This window comes from Sarcophilus harrisii, chromosome 5, assembly GCF_902635505.1.
Source record: "Sarcophilus harrisii chromosome 5, mSarHar1.11, whole genome shotgun sequence".
Classification (NCBI taxonomy): Eukaryota; Metazoa; Chordata; class Mammalia; order Dasyuromorphia; family Dasyuridae; genus Sarcophilus; species Sarcophilus harrisii.
In genome coordinates this window covers 239,170,992-239,191,585 of record NC_045430.1, presented here as the reverse complement: position 1 = coordinate 239,191,585, position 20,594 = coordinate 239,170,992, and the positions used below count along the sequence as shown (strand labels likewise).

The 20,594-nt window shown below is 33.0% G+C and overlaps 1 protein-coding gene across 9 annotated transcripts in view; it reads right to left on the bottom strand.

The window, feature by feature from the left end:
- Positions 1–918: 918 nt before the first annotated feature.
- Positions 919–20,594, bottom strand: part of NMT2 (N-myristoyltransferase 2) — a 74,741-nt gene continuing 55,065 nt past the window's right edge. For all 9 annotated transcript variants that reach the window (XM_031939929.1, XM_031939931.1, XM_031939930.1 and 6 more), the window contains 4 exons: positions 8,659–8,829; positions 5,042–5,209; positions 2,989–3,126; positions 919–2,659 (listed from right to left, as the gene is read on the bottom strand). In XM_031939929.1, the coding sequence (XP_031795789.1) occupies positions 2,639–2,659; positions 2,989–3,126; positions 5,042–5,209; positions 8,659–8,829 (498 nt within the window). In that variant the 3' untranslated portion in view covers positions 919–2,638. The remainder of the gene's footprint in view (positions 2,660–2,988; positions 3,127–5,041; positions 5,210–8,658; positions 8,830–20,594) is intronic.

Here is a 20,594-nt window from a genome sequence, read left to right as displayed (position 1 = left end):
TGGAATATGTCAAAGAAATGACAAGTACAAAGATAATGAAGTGAGGCTAATAGTGGTTGACAAACTAATTTTTGATTAAATAAAAAGTAAAAGGCCACAAAATTAAATACGGAGATGAATGCAGAAGGGGGATGCATAAATTATTTTTACAACCAAAATGTAAGTAGTTTGAATTTTGATATTTTATTTGTAGATTTTACTCTTCTTATTTATAATTGGGAGGGTTTATTAATACTACACCTAAAGGTACTTTTCAGCTGAAAATAATTTTTGATTTTAATAGAGCAGAACATTTTGGAATTATCCTTTTTAGAATAGTGTGGTAGTTCCTTAATTTATAAAATAGATGCTAATAACTCAGTACCTTTGGGGCTTGGCTTTCATTGAGTAATTTTTTAAGTGACTATAATAGATCTGTCTTAACTTTTAGTCTATTGTTTGAAGGAGTTGTTTAGAAACTGACTGTAGGTCTAAAGTTCCATGATTTTCTAATTTTTTTTTCCCCCAACATGGATAGTTTTACACAAAATTTGTATATTGGCAACATATTTAAAATGGGAATAGATATGAATGTCCTATTGAAAAGGGTGGAAGGAGTCTGATTATACTTTACTTTGAAATAGCATCTAGCTAAATTTAAAAGAGGCCAAACTACTGTTAACTGAATCAATAAAAGTGGAGTATTTTTAAGTTAATGCCAAAATTAAATTTCAGGATGTCAGAAAGTCCTAAAAAAATAATTTTTCCAGCCGATATTAACATCAGTACTAAAATCCTTTCCCTAAATTAAAAAAGAAAATTAAAGTTAGTCAAAGTGGTTGTCCAAAATATATATTTTTTTTTGGTTGGTTGATTGTTTCTGGTTTTTTTGAAGGCTTCCCTCCAGTATGAATTAAGAGAACACCTTCCTGGAAGTTCTGAAAAAGGATATGCTGTTAACTATATTAAAAGAGATCCCTTGGGAGTAGTGTTTGAGAGAAAGGGAATTCCAATAATATAGACTCTCCCCAAGATCTCTTAGAACAGAATTAAGTTTTAAACTGCACTAAGATTTTTAGGACACCCTGTATAATAAATTTTAAGAGTTTGAAATGGCATTAAAAATTTTGGAATACCTTGTTGGCTACTAAACTGTACATAAGGATCCTTGTTGCTTCTTATTGACTTAGAAAACCTCATATCAACATTACCTATTTATGTATTGCATTTTTATTGGTTAGTGTTTCTGATTTACATTTTAATTTTGGTCCAGTTCTGGTGACAAGCAGCAGTGTAGCTAACTGTGGTGGTTGACAACTCTGTACAGACCCAATAGTCTAATAAGCCCCTCTAGTGGTAGGTTTAGAAATCACATGTTCTGGGCCAGGCTTTTCCCCTCAGCTTGTTTTCATACTTCACCAAGCGAGAAGGTCATTTTAATTTCTTTTATCAAGAGAAATGCCATCACATAATTTTAAATAATTGTGAAATGAAGTTTAGAAACTACACTTAATTGTAAAAAAAAAGGTGAAAAAATTATTTTTGTGGCATTTAAGTCAAGACCAAATACAAGGCCTCATTTAGCAGCTCCCATTCTGTTCTGAATATTGTCAATATATATATATTATATACACATATATATTATACAGTGAAACCTTGCTTCAAACTCTGGATAAAAACACCATCGGTAACAAAATTATGAATATTTACAAATAAGATATTTTCATTAGAATGACAGATGTCATGATAAAGTGGTAAAAAGGAACTTGTGCAATTCTGCATAAGCAATGAAAACATTCAAACTATCAACATCCTGATAGCATTAATAAATTCCACTGGGTATTTTATTTTGGGATCCTTCCCTCACATTGCCTTGAGGAAAAATCTAAAATTGAACAGCAGCTGTAACAGAATAATGAGTATATAATCTTTCAGACAACATGTGTAATGATTGCATGAAACCATTCAGTGCTACTGATTCAATCCACTGGTATTTTGAAGAGTAAAGTACAAATCTTGTGTTTTTATTGACTTGGCAGCATTGCTTATTGGGATAAATAAATGCACCAGTCAAACCAGTACATTTTTATACTGCTCCACACTTAAACAATTACCAAGACTTCTCACTTGAGCTACAAAAGTATTGGCCTCCATAAATCTGCCCAAATAATATCCATGTGAAATGAATAAGCAAAAATATTCAGAATGAATCCTTCATTCTGTAACACTGACAAACATTACCACTTAATAAATAGAAATGCAGCAGTTTATCTGTATTAGCAAAGATTTTCTTATATTAATCCATCACTGCAGTTCAGTATGTATAAAAACAGTTCATTTTCTACAGTGGAAAAATACCTTCTTTTTGTCAAGAGGTTGGCAACCAAAGCTCTGAAAATAAGAGTAATGTGCTCTTTGTACCTTTCTTCCCCTACTCCCTCCCAGCAATGGACTGTAAAAGTTGGATGAATTTTTGTTTTAAAATAGCCAAAAATAAGTAAAACTGGTCAGGTATGGATTTTCTTCATATTTTCAGTTTTATAGATCACTTCGATTTCACTTAAGTTGTGCTTTTATTCTTTGGAACAGTGGTTCCGGGATTTGTTAAATAGAACTTCAACTCAAATGATGACTGCAGAGTTCTAGAAATGAAAATGTCCTACTGTAAAACAAGACCAACCTAAAGGAAGGGAAGAAACGGAGTAATCAGAACATAGAACAATAACAAAAACATTTATATAGCCCTTAATTATGTGCCAGGCTCTGTGCTAAGCACTTTACAATTATCAACTCATTTGATCCTTTCTACACTGTGGTTATTTATCCTCATGTTATAGTTGGAACTGAGGTGAGGGTCATAATGCTACTAAATATCTATTTGAACTCAAGTGCTCTATCCATTGAGCCTATCTCAAGGGTAAGCAAGCAAACCAATTATAACAAAAGGTAAAAATATTTCAGTTTTTTAAAGTTTTAAACTAGTTGAAGTTTACCTTAGTTTCCACTTACCTTTTCAGATTCTGTTCCTGGACACCGCCAGTTATACAAATAATATTGCAAATTACCATCTCCTATACCAAACTTGAGTTTTTCTAGGAATGTTTTATTTTCCATCAAATCTAGTGCATTGAACACATCAAATCCTTTCTACAAATTAAAAAAAAAAATTAATCAATATCTTCAAAGTATTAGGGTCTAATGTGTTAAAACAGTATTGTAATAAGTTAATTACTTGATATTGCCCTCATTTGAATTTGCATTTACAATTTTAAATACATAGTTATGTTTAAAATTTTTTAAATGTTTTATAAAAAACTGTCAGTAGTTGAGTCATTGTGCTTAATGCCTTAAATAGTCTTTGGTAAGAAGACAGTAAGAATGTGTGGGACTAGTAAGCCAGAATGATTAGACTGCAGACTGTTTTTTGGATCAAAATGGACATGATAGCATTGTTTATGAAAGCATATGTTTTTACTAGAAGACTGTTGTCTAAATACTTCAATTGATCCAAATCTAGACTGCCTTTTACCCCCAAAATTGAGTCTTTATAAAAACCTTACTTTGTGCTCATGGATAGGCCAAGCTAATATAATAAAAATGATTAATTCTACCTAAATTAATTTACTTGTTCAGTGCCATGCCAATCAAACTCCCAATTACTTTAGAATTAGAAAAAATAACAGAATTCATCTGAAAAAACAAAAGGTTAAGAATTCCAAGAAAAAAAAAATGAAAATGGCCTAGCTGTATCAGACTTAAAACTGTATTATAAAACAATAGTCATCAAAACCATTTGGAACTGTCTAAGAAATAGTAGTCAGGTTAAGTTAGGTTAGGTTCACGAGACACAATAGTCAATGCCTATAGTAATCTAAGATTTGATAAAACCAAAGTCCCTAGCTTCTGGGATAAGAACTCACTATTTGCGGGGAAAAATTGGGAATTAGTATGAAAAACTTTACTTTGGATCTTTTCCACGCATATGTACATAACTTTTTTCTTTCAAGAACATCTCCTTTTAGAGAGACAATCAAAAGTGGCTTGTATTTAGACCAATGTGGTTGCTTATTCTCTTGGATTTCTAATTACTGACTTCTCAGTTTTGACTGAGTTCTAAAAGGAAGAGTTGTAACAATTTGAGGTAAACTAGAATTCTAGTTTGTTTGTTTTTTTAAAAATAAGTTTTAGTATATTAGCCACTATTATACTGAAGGCTTGGATGAAATATTTGATTTTCCAATTCAATGTCATTACACTAATTACATGAACATGAGTTTTTATAGCTCAGTTTTTATCTGGAATAAGACAAAACTTAAATCCTATTTACTCACAAAAATTCATGGAATTCTGCTTTGACACATGATCACCATAAACTCTTTTGCTACATTCAGTTATTCTATCACAATGCTTTGGGCTTCTGCGTTGTTTTGTGTAAAAGACTGCTTCCCTTCCTCACGATGCCAAGGAGCATCTCTCAGGGCTGAGCCTCCTACATATCAGCACAGCACTCTAGATTGTTTCAGATATCCTTAAGCATACTTATCCATCGTTAAGCAGCCTTGTGCCCAGCTACTTTTGTAGGGATCACCACATCAGTGCCAGATTTAATGAGGACACTCAATTGGCTTTTGCTGTAATGCAACTCAGAACTCTAACTTAAATTTTCCATTAGTCAACCTTCCCTGTAGCATATGCTTTTTGTTTGAGGCAAATCAACATTCACCCTAAATTCTGGCTTGAGAAGCTTAGAATGTTAACACAGAATTTGAACAGGTAAATTTCCTTATTTGATCATATATTTAAATGACACAAGGAGCTTCTTTTTACAAATCTTCTTAGTTTTTCAGTCTTGTTAATATGTCACTACTTTCACTTTCTTGTTTTTGTAAATTAAGAAATAAATAATTGGGCCAATTTTTTTTTTTTTTTTTGAGGAAATAGAAACGTTTGTGATGTTTAGATACTACTAAAGGTTCTCAGGAACATGTGACAAAATTCCCCCTCTGGTTTGTGATCAAAATAAGTTTTTATCTAAGTAAATCTTAAAGAAAAAGTTGCTTACCAATTTAGCTATAATGAGTGCATCATTCATTAAATCCAGTAGTGGAGTCTCAGTGTGAATGTTGTAGAAGGAATAAGCAGCTTTTAGACTTTTATGAACTGGGTGATGCATAACAGTGGAAGGTAGTGTGTAGAAGCTCAGGAAGTCAGTTAAAGTACCATTTGAACACTAAAACAAAAAAAAACAAAACAAAACAAAGGATTTAAGCTTTGAAGTATGACACTGCCTACTTACTCCCACACCCCACACAGTTTGCAGAATACAAAATATGACAGAAGCGTTTGAGGTAGGAGATGTAGCTGTCATATCCAGCTTCTTTGTACCTTGCCAATCTGATTTTACATTACTCCTTCCTTTTATCATCTGCCAGATTGGCCTAGCTATGCCTTAGGACTGATGTCTATGAGATTTGGTATTGGCTATATTTTCTGTTTAAGAAGGGCTATTCTTTCTTACTTCTGCATCACTGAGTTCCTTAATCCCTTTAAAATTCAGCTCCAGGACAAAAGTTCTTCCTAAAAATCTTTCCTGCACTTTGAGGCAGGAACTGTTTTTGCCATGTTGATGACACATTCCCCTCCTCAGTAAAATAATGAATATTTACATAGCACCTTAGGGTTTTCAAAATGCTTTATGTATTTAAGCTTACTTGATCCATAAAACAGCCCTATGAGGTAGGTGCTATTACCTCTTTCACAGTAGAGGGAACTGAATCATAGAGGTTAAGTGGCTTCCGCTGAGCCACACACTAGTAACTAAATTGAGGGGGAAGGGGAAGAAAGGGCGGGTCACACTCTTTAGAATTATGACTTCTCAGGAAATGTTTGATTTGTATCCCTATTTTATATACCTATATGTCCAAGGTCATGTAAAAATTTCTTGGGCAAAAAAGGCTAGAGAATGGAATAAGTTAAAGGTATGATATGATGCCTTTGATGATAGGCAACGGAAGACCCATGCCTCTCTCAAACTTGCTTTGTTTTGTTAAAAGATTTGCCTTTGCTTTTTGTTAAATAAACCTAAACATTAAAGCCAAGGAAAGCAAAATTCTTAATTATTCTTCTTTAACAAATTTTGTTTTATTCAGTAATTTTAGTCATGTCAGAAAACCTTTTGACCCCATTTGGAGTTTTCAGATAATGAAGTGGTTTACCATTTCCTTCTTTGGGCCATTTGACAGATGAGGGAATTGAGACAAACAGACTTAAGTGACTTGCTAGCTGTAAATTTCTGAAGCTGAATTAAAATTCAGTTCTTCCTGACTTCAGGTTGGGCACCTTATCCACCACCTAGCTACCCCATATTTTACTAGCAATTAGTAAAAGCACAAAGAATCTTTGATTGGTATAATATTATACAAATGAATTTCTCATACATCCTTAGCATTTTTTTTTTTTTTATCATATGATTTTAGTTAAAAACCAGTTCCCAATCCTAATGGAATGTTTTTGTTTTTAAAAAAAATGCTCCAGTGATTTCTTGTTTATCTTAACTTTAACATCCTAAGATGGACAAAAGCTATGAACTCATAGGTAAAAATACACATTCTGAAAAAGTCATTCTTCCTGTCTTGCACTTAATAGCAAATAAGCATGTCTTGCACAATCACATCAAAAAACTGCTCTAAAATTATATTTTGAGTTTTCTCTTTTGAAGCTTGAGTCCTGCATGGTATATATCATGAACAGGAGAAAATTATCAGTCTTAGGAAGGGTTCTCTTTGTATTTACAAAATCAAAGTCCCACCATCCAAACAAAACTAGGTATACCTGCCCTGAATTAAGAAGTGTTTAGGAGGCCCCACTCTCAGAAACATTGTTTTTGCTCATTTATGACCCAGCTATCTTCATGAACCCTAAGATCCAATCACAGGGAATTTGTTTTCAGATTTTTAAGTTCTGTGCGTAATTTTTTGTTGTTGTTGTTGTTGTATTGGTATGGTATAACACAAAAGGCATTCATTTAGAGAATATTTGGTAAGTAGTGGGGAAATAAATGTGCCAACCCCAAATCAAAGATATATCATTTTCCCTTCATCTGACTTTCCAATTCCACAAAAAAAAAAAAAAAAAAAAAAAAAAAAGCAAGGAATTCATAAATCCTAGAGATATTTGGACATATTTACATGTTTTTTTGTTGATTGGAAATCTAAAAGAAAGGAAAAAACTTTGCTAATGTTTTATATATGAAACAGAATTAGTCAGGATCTGATTAGAGTGATATATTCCTAACAGTAATAGTATTAGATTTCAAGCACTATAAGTGCTGAACAGATGTCTCATTTGGTCCTACCACAATCCTAAAAGGCAGCTGTGCTATTCCTGTTTTATAGATGAGGAAATGGTGCAACTCAAAATTAATATATGTCCAGGGTCCCAGCCCTATAGTGTCTGAGCCCACATTTGAACTCGGCACCATATCCACTAATGAGGGCCAGAAACACTTTTCAAAAAAAAAAAAATCTCTAATCCCCAGTGCCTTGCATCTAGGAAGCACTTACTGAAAGCTTATTCAATTGGTAGTCTATAGAATTTATCAAAAATAAAGACTTTTTACTGACATTTATAGTTTCTTCTACATTATCATAGTATAGGTATTTTATATGTTAATATAATGCCTTTTTTATTATTATTATTTTTTGCTGAGATAACTGGGGTTAAGTGACTTGCCCAGGATCACACAGCTAGGAAGTGTTAAGTGTCTGAGACCAAATTTGAACTCGGGTTCTCCTGACTTCAGGGCTAGTGCTCTATCCACTGCATCACCTAGCTGCCCCATATAATGTCTTTAAACTTACGAAAACTGATGAAAACATAGAAAAGAATAATACCAATTTCATGCCAAGGCAAACAGAGATTAAGTGATTTTTCTCAGGGGCCAGATTTGAATTCAGATCTTACTCCACCTAGTAGAATTATATTCAAAACTTGTGAAAAGTCATGAACTAGAGAATAGTTATCTGTAATTCAGTATTAACTTAGAAGGAGTTCTTGATTAGCATGCCCCTAGAATTTTGGTTTAGTCTTTTACTATGTGACATTCTTTGGCTAAAGCTACAGCTTACATTTATTACCCAGTGATTGAGGGGAATGTGATGGATAGGCACAAAAGCTGAGAGATTGAATCAAATTTAATAAAAAGAATAAGAACAAGTTTTTTCCTTAGGCTCAAAAACTACTTAACCATTAAGGCATTTTTAGAAACTTTTGCCAAAATCTTTTTCTAGTATTTCAAAAATACTGAAATACTTTTAGGAATTTAATTTGTATGGATGAAAAATAACCTGGCTAATTATTCTTAAGAATATTACATACAAAAACAATTGGTGTTTGTTAAAATCATAATCAAGGTAATAGGGAATGGAACAAGCATTTATTGCTGTGTTATCTAAATAATTTATATACATAAATATATATTTTACACAAAATACATAAACATATACATTATATTGCTGTGTTTTATATCTATTTATATACTGTGTTTTTATAAGCATCTCATTTGGTCTTGACAAGTACAGGATGAAGAGGTATGTCTAAAGAACCTCAAATTAATAGGAGTTAGCTTATACTGCCCTTGAAGGGTCCCTTCTAGCTCTGAGACTATCACCTTATCTTTACCTCTACTACAAATGTGTCGATAATATGATCCTGAGGCAGAAACCAATGGGCCACTTCCTCTTCATTCATCACCGGGGCAAGATGAAACTGCTTCAGATAGTTGTTAATTAATTCTTTCACAGCTTTGATATCTTTCGGCTCCATCGGTCTCAAACCCGAAGTCTTTGTGACCTTGTTATCATGACAACAAAAAAGAAATGATCAAATGTTAAATTCAAGACGGATAAAAGTAGGCTAGAGCCCACACTGGGTAATTTGTTATACACTAGAGTAGGATACACACAAAGTTGCCTTATTTATTATCTCTCTGTGTTTAGCCTTTAGTCAGTAATCTCCATGACCCAGTTACTCAAATGTTAACACATAACTAAAGGGGATATTCCAAGTCAAATGGAACCAGATATCAACAAGGTTAATAGTAGATTGGAAAAAGCCATAAGATACCCAGGCATTAATTCAGTTCTAGGGCATTTCTCTAAATGTTCCTGTACTGCTATTCTGATTTTGGGAAGAATTCACAGGCACTGACTGCTGAGCATTATTTAGAGGGAATTGCTGTTAAGAGGCAGGACTTTTAAGTTGCATGAAGAAACGGGAAGAAAAATTCACAATTCATTTTGGTTTCTTGATTAATAAAAATTCACCCAACAGAAACAGAGGCATGGAATTTAGTCAACCTGCTTCTTGGGTCTGTTGGTGGCTAATTATTTGAAGAAGATTCTGGGCTCAAAGACTTTTACAGGAAAGAAAATAGTTGAGAATGACTCTCACGGTAGGAATCACATTCCACAATGCCCGAGTTGCTAATTCAGACATAAGTAAGGTCCTTTCCCTACTGGGTAGTTCTGGTATCATTTCCCCTTCTTAAAAAAAAAAAAAAAAAAAAAAAAAAAAATCCAAAAACTTAGATGTAGAATTATTCTGGTAAATCAAACATATATTCAAGATATTGTTTATTATATTATAATCAAACCTGAACTCGATGGCATCAAGAATAATTATAGTAATAATCAGTACAGCTATCATAGAACTTAATTCTATAAACCTTAATTGCCTACTACTATGTGCCAAGCATAGAAGCTACATAGCACAATACGGCATAAAGTACTGATTTGTAGTTAAGAAACGCAGGGTTTGACTTTTCTGAAACTTTTACTATATGACTATGGATGCCATTTTATTTCTGCCTCAGTTTCCTCATCAGTAAACTGGGGATAATACATGGACAGCCTGCTTCATCATGTCACAAGGAAAGTATTTTTGAATCTTAAAAGTTCTGTACAAATTTTCATAACCATATCATAAATAGCCCTTGGGTTCACAAATAGTGATGTGTGAGCAGAATCTTTCTTTTCCATTTTCCCAGCTCCTTCTCACTGTTAGAACTATTGCTGCCAAAGGAAGGGGAGGGAAATGAGAGGCTAACTTTTAGAATTCCAAAGCAGAGGGAAGGAAGAAGCTGAAATCCAAGGTAGAGCTCATCTCTGTTAAGTGCCATGCTGAAAACTAATTATCATATTACTTGAATGTATTTCAGCTAACTAGCCTGAAATCCTAAAAATTAATAATTCATTTGTAGCAATTAAAATCTTTTTGTAATACAAATAATCTGGAAGGTAGGTAATAAGTAGCTATACCATTCAATCCCAAGAACTTATTTCAACTTCATTAATTTCTACCTGACATAAAAGAACTACTCTAGGCAATAAGGAGTTTTGTTTGAGGCAAGAGATAGGTCGGTCAGTAGGGAAGTTAGGAAGGAAAAGAATGGCCAAATTTTTAAAATAAGCACAGAACCTAAGATTTTAAATTTTTCTCTAATTAGGAAGGGAAATAAAAATCCACCTGCTTTATTAAATGGACTTACACTCTAAAGACTGATATTTCAGGTTATTATTTGCATTTCTATACATTATAGGTTAAAAAATCTTGCCCATCAGCCTACTTGATATTTATAACATGGTTTCTATGGTGCACTTATTTTGTGTTCTAAGAACTAACTTTTTTATAAAATAACCCTTTAATGTTGATTCTCAAATCAAAATATATTCCTGCCCCATAAAGGTTAAAGGATTCAATGTATTCTTTGCTTGCAAGCCACTCTCTTGTGAACTTTTGAGATCAAAGGTTGGGAACTGTGTTCTTGTCCTTTGATTTAATGGCCCAAAGAATAATTGTAAAATGGATTCTGTGACTTAGACTTTAATTTTTGCTGAAGATACTAGAAATTGAGAACTTATGAGAATGTTTTGAAAGGTTTCAAATAAAAAGATTGAAGACATAATGAATTTAGTCTCCTCCTGGCTTTATAACCGTTAAGACCCACAAAGAAACTGAAAGAGACTATACTGGACATCCCAAAAGTCTTACTATAATTTTAAACTGTTAAAATTTAAAATGAAAGATGGACTGAACAGCTTATTTTTTTTTGTTGTTGTTGAAAAATAATAATTTAAATTCCAAATTTTAAGCAACACTTTCCTGACTAATTTCTTTTAGAGACCATGGAGAATTGTATCATTATGTAATTTATGTAAGAATATGAATTCTTATATAGTTGATATTTTTAATTACTAAAGTCACCATGATGTTTGCACAGTAAACTTTTTTGAGAACCTTATAGGAAAATGTGATATGGTAATGTCATCTACTAAGTATGATTCATTGTACTTATTTACTAAGGAATAAAAGGAGCGGGAGTTCAAAACTTAACAAACATGGGATGGGTGAAGGAGGACTAACCTAATTTCCTAGGGAAAATTGTGAGGTTTATTGAATTATGAGTTCCCTGAAGTCTAAATCTGGAGTGCCATTTTCAGTGCTGAGTACCATGTTTTGTCTTGTTTTTGGAAAAGACAAGAATAACTGGAGCACATCCAGAAGATGGCAAACAGGAGGCTAAGAAGGCTGGGAGATCATGGTACCAAATGAGGTTATGTTTGGCCTAGAAAAAAGAAAAAGTGAGCGGGAGGAGTTGTTTTCAGCTGCCTTAAAGAAAAAGGACCAGACTTGTGCTGACTGACCCTATGGAGCAGAATGAGGAAAAAGGTGGAATAAAGGCAGGGATTTTTCGTTTTTGTTATATGTATTAGCAATGTCTGACACATAATAGGCACTTAACTGTGGTTGAATCAATTTAGTTGCATAGAGACATTTAGGTTTGATATTAGATAGGTGGCGTTATATTATGGATTCCTATGTAGCTCTTGAAGCCTACAGCCCACTTCTCAAAATAATTTGTTTTATTCACAATGTTATTTTTATCCCCTTCCCTGTTTATAGAACTAAGAACTTATTAAGAATTTCTAATACAAGGAAAAACTTTAGCAATTAGAGATATCTAAAAGGGGAATGGGTTATGCAAAGTTCTATTTGATAGAACTGGTTTCCAAAGCTCAATGACCATTTCTTAGACATGTTATTTTAATTTAATTTAATTTTTGTTGAGGCAAAGTATAGTGACACAGGGTCACATAGCTACTAAGTGTCTGAGGCCAAATTTGAACTCCAGTCCTCTTGACTTCCAGGGCCAGTACTCCATGCACCACACCACCAACTACCCCTGTTGGGTATGTTATAGAGTGAATTCCTGTTCAGATACAGAATAGTTAAGACTTCTAAAATCTCTTACAACTCAGAGTCTATGCATGAAACATAGTAACAAGTAGGTATGTCATGGCCTACACTTCCTTATTGACATGAAAATTACACAGCCTTTTAGAGGTCTCTAGACATGTAAATTACAAAGCATACCCAAGGACTCATGATAGCATCTGTCTTTAGGAAGATAAAGAAAAACCAGTATTAACGTTTGACAGTATAAAGTGGGAGTGTTCTTTAAAACTTGCTAAAACTTTTTGGTACTAATAGTTGAGAATCTCAAATTCTAGATTTAAATTTTAGAACTGCATCTCCCTTATATTACTGAAAAGCGAGCTGAGGTTTAGGAAGGACAAATCCATGCACTTAACACCTTCCAGAAACATTTATTAAGCACTAACTCTGTGCCATGTCTTGTATCTAAAAGTTCAGAAAATACACTAGCTTGCTTTGTTCTGTAAAGTACGATGTTCTACTATAGACTCTCTACCACTTAGCTTGGATTTTGCTTTCACTATCTACAAGACCTTCATTTTGCTTGAGAAATTGCAGTGTTGAGGAAAGAATTCTGGACTTAACATCACAGTCAGGTAATCCTGCTTTGAGCCCTAGCCAACACTGTCTTGATTTGTGTGACCTTGGCTAAGTTAATTGTTCTGAATGTATCTCCCCATCTGTAAAATGCGGGAGAACAAGACATATTTGATGGAATCAAATGAAATAATACTCTTCTGAATATTACATCTTCTGGTTTCCACTGGCAGGCTTTTCCACTTCTTTACCATTTTAATCTATTATTTAACCTAATTTAACTAACAATTTAATTAATTTAACATTTAAATAAGTGTAGTCTTATCAAACATTCTTCATCAAATGACAAGGCAAAAATCATTCTTATATTTCTATTACAATTACAGATTAAAATTAAGTTTTTAAAAGATACTGAAAAACAGGAAGAATATTGTTATTATCCATATTATCTCTTGAAATCTAGATCAAAGAATTAAAGGCAGAAATGTAAACAATGCTAAAGGCACTACATCATTTGACTTGAACAAACTGAACACTTAGAAAAGGCATTTAAAAATTCTACAAAATACAGGATATATAAAGAATGTGACAGTCCAGAAAAGGAGGTTGGGATTCTGCCTACCATGTGCTTCCCTCTCACCCTTTCCTTTTGTGTCCCTCAATGGTGGTAGTAATCATGAACCAATCTGCTTCTTTCTTAGTACTACTATTGATTCCCATCTACTGTCTGTGAAGGAAACTAGTATGTGCTTGGAAATACTCTCCTCAAATCAATAAATAAGTTAAGTCTGTGAAGATAAAAATGAAGTACACAAAGAATCTAGTATTGTAGACAGTTCAAAGAATGAGTCTAATGAGACAATTTTTATGATCTGTTGATTTTTCTTCTCCAGCTTTTTTTTGGTCTTTCTCAAAACCACTTCTTACTCTGCCTGCCTGTGGAGGACACCACCATCAGCAAAGAATCTGTACTGAAAAGATTGGACAAAAGATTGGATGGTATCTAAGGAGTACAAGAGCTTAAGTTTAACCAATAGACTTATTATATTTATATACACATATATAAGATGTTTATATTATACTTACATTTATATTTTTATATTTATGAAAACTGATCTACAGAGATCAAGGGCCAGTCACATGGGTGGGAAAATAACACAACACTAGGGGAAGCAGTTGGATTAGACCAAATAGATCCAGAAAGTTGCTCTAGAAAAGCTATATTCTAAGGCATGGAGGTATGTCTTTGACATACATGGGAAAAGAGGGAAGAATACTCACTGCTTAGGGCAAATGTGCATCGTGAAATAAAGGAAATAAGAATAATAATTACCACGTCATAAACTTGTTTTGCAATCTTCATGAAATTGTAAGAATTAAAAGATTGCTGAAAGCATTAGAAAGAAATAGGCAGGTTTTATCAATAATATTCTACAGTAGACCACTCAGTTGTCTGTAAAGTATAGCTAAGAAAATGAAACAAAAGAACCTTGTCCCTCACTCCCCAGTTCGACTTCCACTGTATATCTTCCAACCATCCTCTTTTATCCAGTCATATGCCACTACTCTAAACCAGATCCCTGCAGCATTTGTTTTTTCTACCAAAACAGAATCCTAATTGGTCTTTTTGCTTTAAGTCTTTCCTCCCTCTCTCCATTCACTCTTTCATCCCTTACTAGGATGATACTCCTAAAGCCATAAATGTAATCCTTTAATTTTCCTGCTCAAAAAGCCCTGCTTTTCTCCCTATTGCTTTTAAAGTAAAATACAAATAACTCTGACTGGCATATAAAAGACCTTCAGAACTTGGTGTCAACCTGTATTTCTAATCTTATCAGACATTATTTCACACCCCTTCTTTCACTCAAAATGGACTTTCATGCTTTTCTTCACCCATGACATTCCATCTTCAAACAGATTTGTCCCCCCAAATCTGGAATGTACTTTTTATCTCCACTTATTAGAATCTCTGGTTCATCCAAAACACACCACCTTTGGTGCCTTTCTAGCTGTTAACACATCTCTCCCCCAATGTCTTTATTTATTATTATTTTTTTTGTATATAGGTACACATCTCTTCTTTGAGGGATATGAACGATCTCATTTTCATTGTTTTATTCTCATCATTTTGCAGAATGTTTCCCTCATTAGACACTCAACATGCCCTTCACTGTAGTGATTCTGCCATTCTCTCCTTATTGTCTGCTTAATCATTTTTAAATGTCATAAATGACTGTATTATTTCTATACCTGTTATCTTCTGTCCTGTGTCCAAAGAGGCCCTTTTGAGGACATTTTGCCATTTTCATCTTTGTACTATAGCTCCTATAACAGGAAGTTTCCTATAGTAATAATAATTTCTTTATATACATGTGTGTATATATGTGTGTGTATACATATATATATGTATACACACACATATATATATAAATAAGTAATATTTTTATTGAATTGAATTAGTTGAATTACATCTAACTGAAAAATGTTGATGTTTCTCATATGCTCGAGTTTTTGCCTACTCTCCAAATACTGCCAAAATCAAATTTCTTAAAGCTTATCATCTTGTAAAAAATGTATAATTAAAATTTTAAAATTATATTGCCATAATTTCTTTCAGATATGCTAAATCAAATATAATCTATAATTTTAAAAACAATGCTGCATATATTTAAACTTTCACTCCAATTTTTATTCTTTGCTTTGTCCCCAAAGTCAGTTTTGCTTTTTTATGGCTTGAAATTTTCTGAAGACTAATCAAAAAGATCTTTTTAAGTAGCTTTTATCAAAAGCTACCTTATTATTGTTAAGCTTTTATTTATGTATGTGTTAGCCTCACTGTGATAATGGGGATACAAATGCAAAAAAAAAAAAAAAAAAAAAAAGAAGCAATAGTCTCTCCTCTCAGAAAGCTGAAACTATCAGGGGAGACCACACACATACACTCACAATGTTTACATAGAGTAAGTAATTACAGAATGGATATAATCCAGTTAGGAGGTGAAGGCACAAGTAGTTGGGATAGAGCAAAGTTTCATGGACAAAGAGGGTCCTTAAGCTGAATCTTGAAGTGGAGCGATTCTATGAAGTAGAGATAACAGAGGAGACATCAACCATGAATGTCAATCAGATCCAAGGCAAAGAAAAGAGAGATGGAGTACTATGTGAGGAAGCGGGAGAAGGCCAGTTTGTTGAGCTACAGAATGTAGTGTGTCAGGAAGTAATGTGGTCAAATTAAAGTTTTAATGAAAATTACTTGTGTAGAACTATTATTAGAGTAGGGACAGATTTGAGACTGGGAAATTTAAGTAGGAGGGTAGTGAAAAGATGGTGGGTGTGAAAAATTATGCTGAAGTAGAAACCATCAAGTTTTTTGACCCAGAAGAAGTCAACAAGTCAAGCTTAAAGCTTGGAACAAAGATTTAGATCTAAAACTAGTCTAGCATTCTTGTTTAATAGGTAAGGAAACTAAGTTCAAGACTTGGACGCTAGAGTTGGCATTCTTTTCCATACTGAGTGCCCAGTATTCAAAGACTTATTTTATAAGTTACTTCAGGGTTCCATAGTAGGCAACCTTCTCTAAGAAGTAAAAATTATCAAGAATTAGGACTGGAATTTGGGCCTTTCACAACTCTAAGCCCACTACTTTTCCTGCTACCCTACATTGTGTTACCTTAGTTCTAAAAGAATAGCTACATAGGAGCATTTTATTGTGGACTCTATAACTGGTAAATAATGGCTTGAGCCTCTATTGAAGACATCAAGCATCATCTTTCTGCTAGATTTTTATAAAATCCAAGTTTATACAACAGTTGTGGAGTAACACACTAAGTGAAATTTACTTTTTTCTCTCTGAGATTCACTTTTTCTCTTCTTTTATCTCATTTCCTTTCATATTTCTGCCTTTTCTTTTTAATATAAATCTTATGCAACTGGTTGGTTGCTCCTACCTGTGCTGATTCATCCTATGGTAACTTTTAAAACCTGTGTACATAATAGGAACTTAATATATTTTGAATTTTATTAAATTTAAAGCACAGCAAAACAAAACAAAACAAAACAAAAAAAACCCTGTCTAGGATTGGACTTCATGGTGAGACTTAGTGATGTAGGTGAAGGGTTATCTTGGAAGAAGCCATGCACAACTCCTCCCAAATACAACTTATTATGGTGCTACTGTACTTAACAATATTCAAAAACAAGAAACTCTCATGAATAATCTCCCTTAATAATTGTTAGTTGAGTTCAGATTGGTCCAGATGGGATAATAGAGTTGAATTAGGCCAGTTTCTCATTCCTTCCCCACAAGATATCCCACAAGACATCTTCAAATGGATAAATGACACAAAATTCATCCAGAAGCAGCACAGCTAGGGAAAATCAAACCAAAGAGCTTGAAGACAGTAAAAGAGCCCAAGACTAAGAGGAGAAAATAATTTAAGAAAATAATTAATATGGGAGAAAAATCATAGAAAACTTTAAAAATCCATGGAAGCAATCACAAATAGACTTACTAGTTTAGAAAAATAAATTGTTCTTAATTTCTAGCACTTAGAGATACAGAAGATGAAAAGATTTAATTCGATATGACCTCAGAAGTCTGTCTTCTAGCCAACCTTCATTTTACAGATGAGGGAAGGAAATACATAAGGAGAATAAGTTACTTGTTCAATATCAAAGAGAGGCAGTATTTTGAACCTAATCCCCTGACTTGGAACCAAGCCTCTTTCCACTGTACTACATCCCAAAGATAAATCTGAAAACTTTAAACACTAAAAATATAAATGGAGTAAATGCCGTAATAAGACATAATGACTACAGGATGGATTAAAAGCACATAACCAACCATCTGTTATTTTATTTCATATTTTATCTTTATATTACTAATGCTTGCCACAGGAAAGAATTTAATTGAGAAAGACCTGAATTAAAAGATAATGAGAATTTTACTGGCAAATCCTAAAAAGCAGAATTGGCACTAATAGCAATGGACAAAATTGAATCTAAAACAGAAAAATACTGCAAGAGATAATGATTCTTTAAAAAAAAAAAAAAAAAAAAAAAAGCTTTACATTTTATACCTGGTAACAAAATAAGGTAGAATTTCAATCTCGTGCCAATTGCTAACTTTAAAAAAAGTGAAAATATTTAACAACCCACTATCAGAATGTGATAAAAACAGGAGGAAATAGTAAGAAAACAAACATTTATTAGGTACTTATTACTTTCCAGATACTGTGCTAAAGTGTTAGAGATACACAGAAAATCAAATTGTGTGAGCAGGTACGTCTCTTAGAGTGTACAGACAGTAGTATGCTTCCTAATGAGAGAAAATATGCAAATATTCAGATATCTATATAATAAGAGAATAAGATGATGATATTTAAGGGGAAGCATTAAAGTTTGAGAGGGAAAGGTTTGAAAAGGGCACTTATAGAAGAATGAGATTTTAATCGAGTCTTGAAGGAAGCCAGTGAAATGATAGAGATGAGGAGGCAAAGTACACCAGACATATGGGGACCTTAATAGTGTTTTTCACAGCATTTCACTTAGCATTCACAAGAGTTTACACAAGAACTAATGTACAGGGCCCTAAGAAATATATAGACAACCTTTTTTATATGCTACATTTACTAACATCAGTGTATGCAGTGAATTAAGTGAACGTGTAAATATGAAAAAATATTAGCAGATTTTATCAAAAATAATAATAAAAAGTTCTATTTAATGAAAACCCATGGGACATAGCTGAAGTATTCCTCAGAGGTAGTAAATTTTTAGCAAGGAATGTTTGTTATCAATAGGGGGCACAAATTAAGCACAACCTAAAAAAAATTATGTAGATAACTAAAACTCAGAACTGTTTTTTTTTTTTAATGAACTTGACACAGTTAATTTTTTTTAAAAAGCAGTCAAGTCTCCAAAATTTAAAAATGAGAAAGGAGATATTAGAGTGGAAGGAGAAGAATCAAGAAAAATATCAGGTTATTATATATATATAGTTGTATGTTAATAATAAAAAAATGAAAGACTAAACAATTCATTCTATAAAAATGTACAAAATATCCTAACAAGTAGGAGATAACCTGAATGGAAAAAGAAATAAGGCTATTAAGCAGCTTTTATCCAAAAAAATACTGCTCCCAAAAGTTTTCTTTTTTTTTTTAATCTGGCATTCAAAGCACCTTTATAACCCTATCCCTTACAAACTTCCTACTTTTCCCGATTTCTTTCTTATACTTTAATCCATGAAACAGTCTTTGATCCAGTAATATTAGCTTCCTGTGTATTTCATGAACAAGATACTACATCGCTTGGCTCTGGACATTCTCTTTTTCCATACTTGCAATACTTTCCCTCCTCTGCTCCAACCTCCCAGACTGCTTTTAAAATCCTCTCCAACCCTTCTTAATTCTACTATCTTGGCTCTTTTCTATTTGTTCTGTGTGTTCATGTTGTCTTCTTCATTAGACTGCCATACAAAAAGACTTAGTGTGACTATTTTAAAAACAAAAAATTGAAATAAATCTATGTCTGACAAGTGACATGGTTGCATAAATGGCATATTAATAAACTGGAATATGACTATAGTAAGAAGATAAATAGTAAGTATATAAGGAAATATGGAAAAACTTACATAATATGATACGAAATCAGAAAATGATATGTACATGGTTAAAAACATAGTGCAACTACAAACAGATCTATGACCTATGACCAACTATGTGGGGCTTGTTTTTAATTTATCTGGTTCGACTTTATGAAATCCTAAGGCTTCATAGAAGATGTGTATTCTTTAGTTTTTGGATTTTTTAAAATGTGTTTTTTTTATCATTTATTTTAAAGGTTAGTAAGTCCATTAAAAGCAAATCAAAGGCTATGTTTCATGGCTGAGATAGTCTTGTCTGCCAGAAATTAATGCTGGAAAGGAACCTTAGAAGGCAAAACTGTTTTTACTAAACAAGAGTTTCCTTCCTATGACTTTTTTTCCTCTGTCTAGGAAAATTTTGTTGTTTTCCAAGTCACTTTGATTTCTAGATGATTACTTAGTGATATATGGCAGGTCAAGGAAGAGGAAAGAAAATGAAATGACTAGAGAACTTGAAACTATAAGAGCCCCTTATGTAGTCCAATCCTGCCATTTAATACATGAGAAAGGGGAAGTAACTTGCCACATGTTAATAAATGTCAGGGACAGGATTCAAATACAAATAACAGGTATCAACTAGTTCAAATTCCTTATTTTACAGATGAATAAAGTCGAATCAGAGAGATTTAGGGACTTTATTACCCAAGTCTCTAAATTTAAAGTGATAAAGATGAACGACAGCCCAAGATTACAAAAGTATAGTCATGATACAAATCGAAGTTACAGCTGTCATTATTATTCTTTAAAATACCTCAAACTGGCTTACATGAACAACATTAAGGGCAATTCTATGCATGACAACTCTGAATTATTTTCAGATTATGTTAACGGTAGCTCTGGTTCTAGTGACAGTTAAAAGCTGACTCAGTGGAAAATTGGGATGAGTGAGACTTCAGCAAGAGTTACCTCAGATGCAAGTATATGAACCATAAGGTCTTCATTTTGTTAGCTTTATCTTTGAGGGAAGAAGCTTTAGGAATACAATAGCATAAGGTGTTATCTCAAGAATATAGGAGACTCAGATGAAATGGATGGCACCTAAGAGCCATCCATACATTAATAGAAGGTGGCTAGATTGTCAGAATAACAAGAGGAATTGAGAACTAATAAACCAGAATAATTGGGACTACCACAAGATCATATTGGTAACAATAGACCA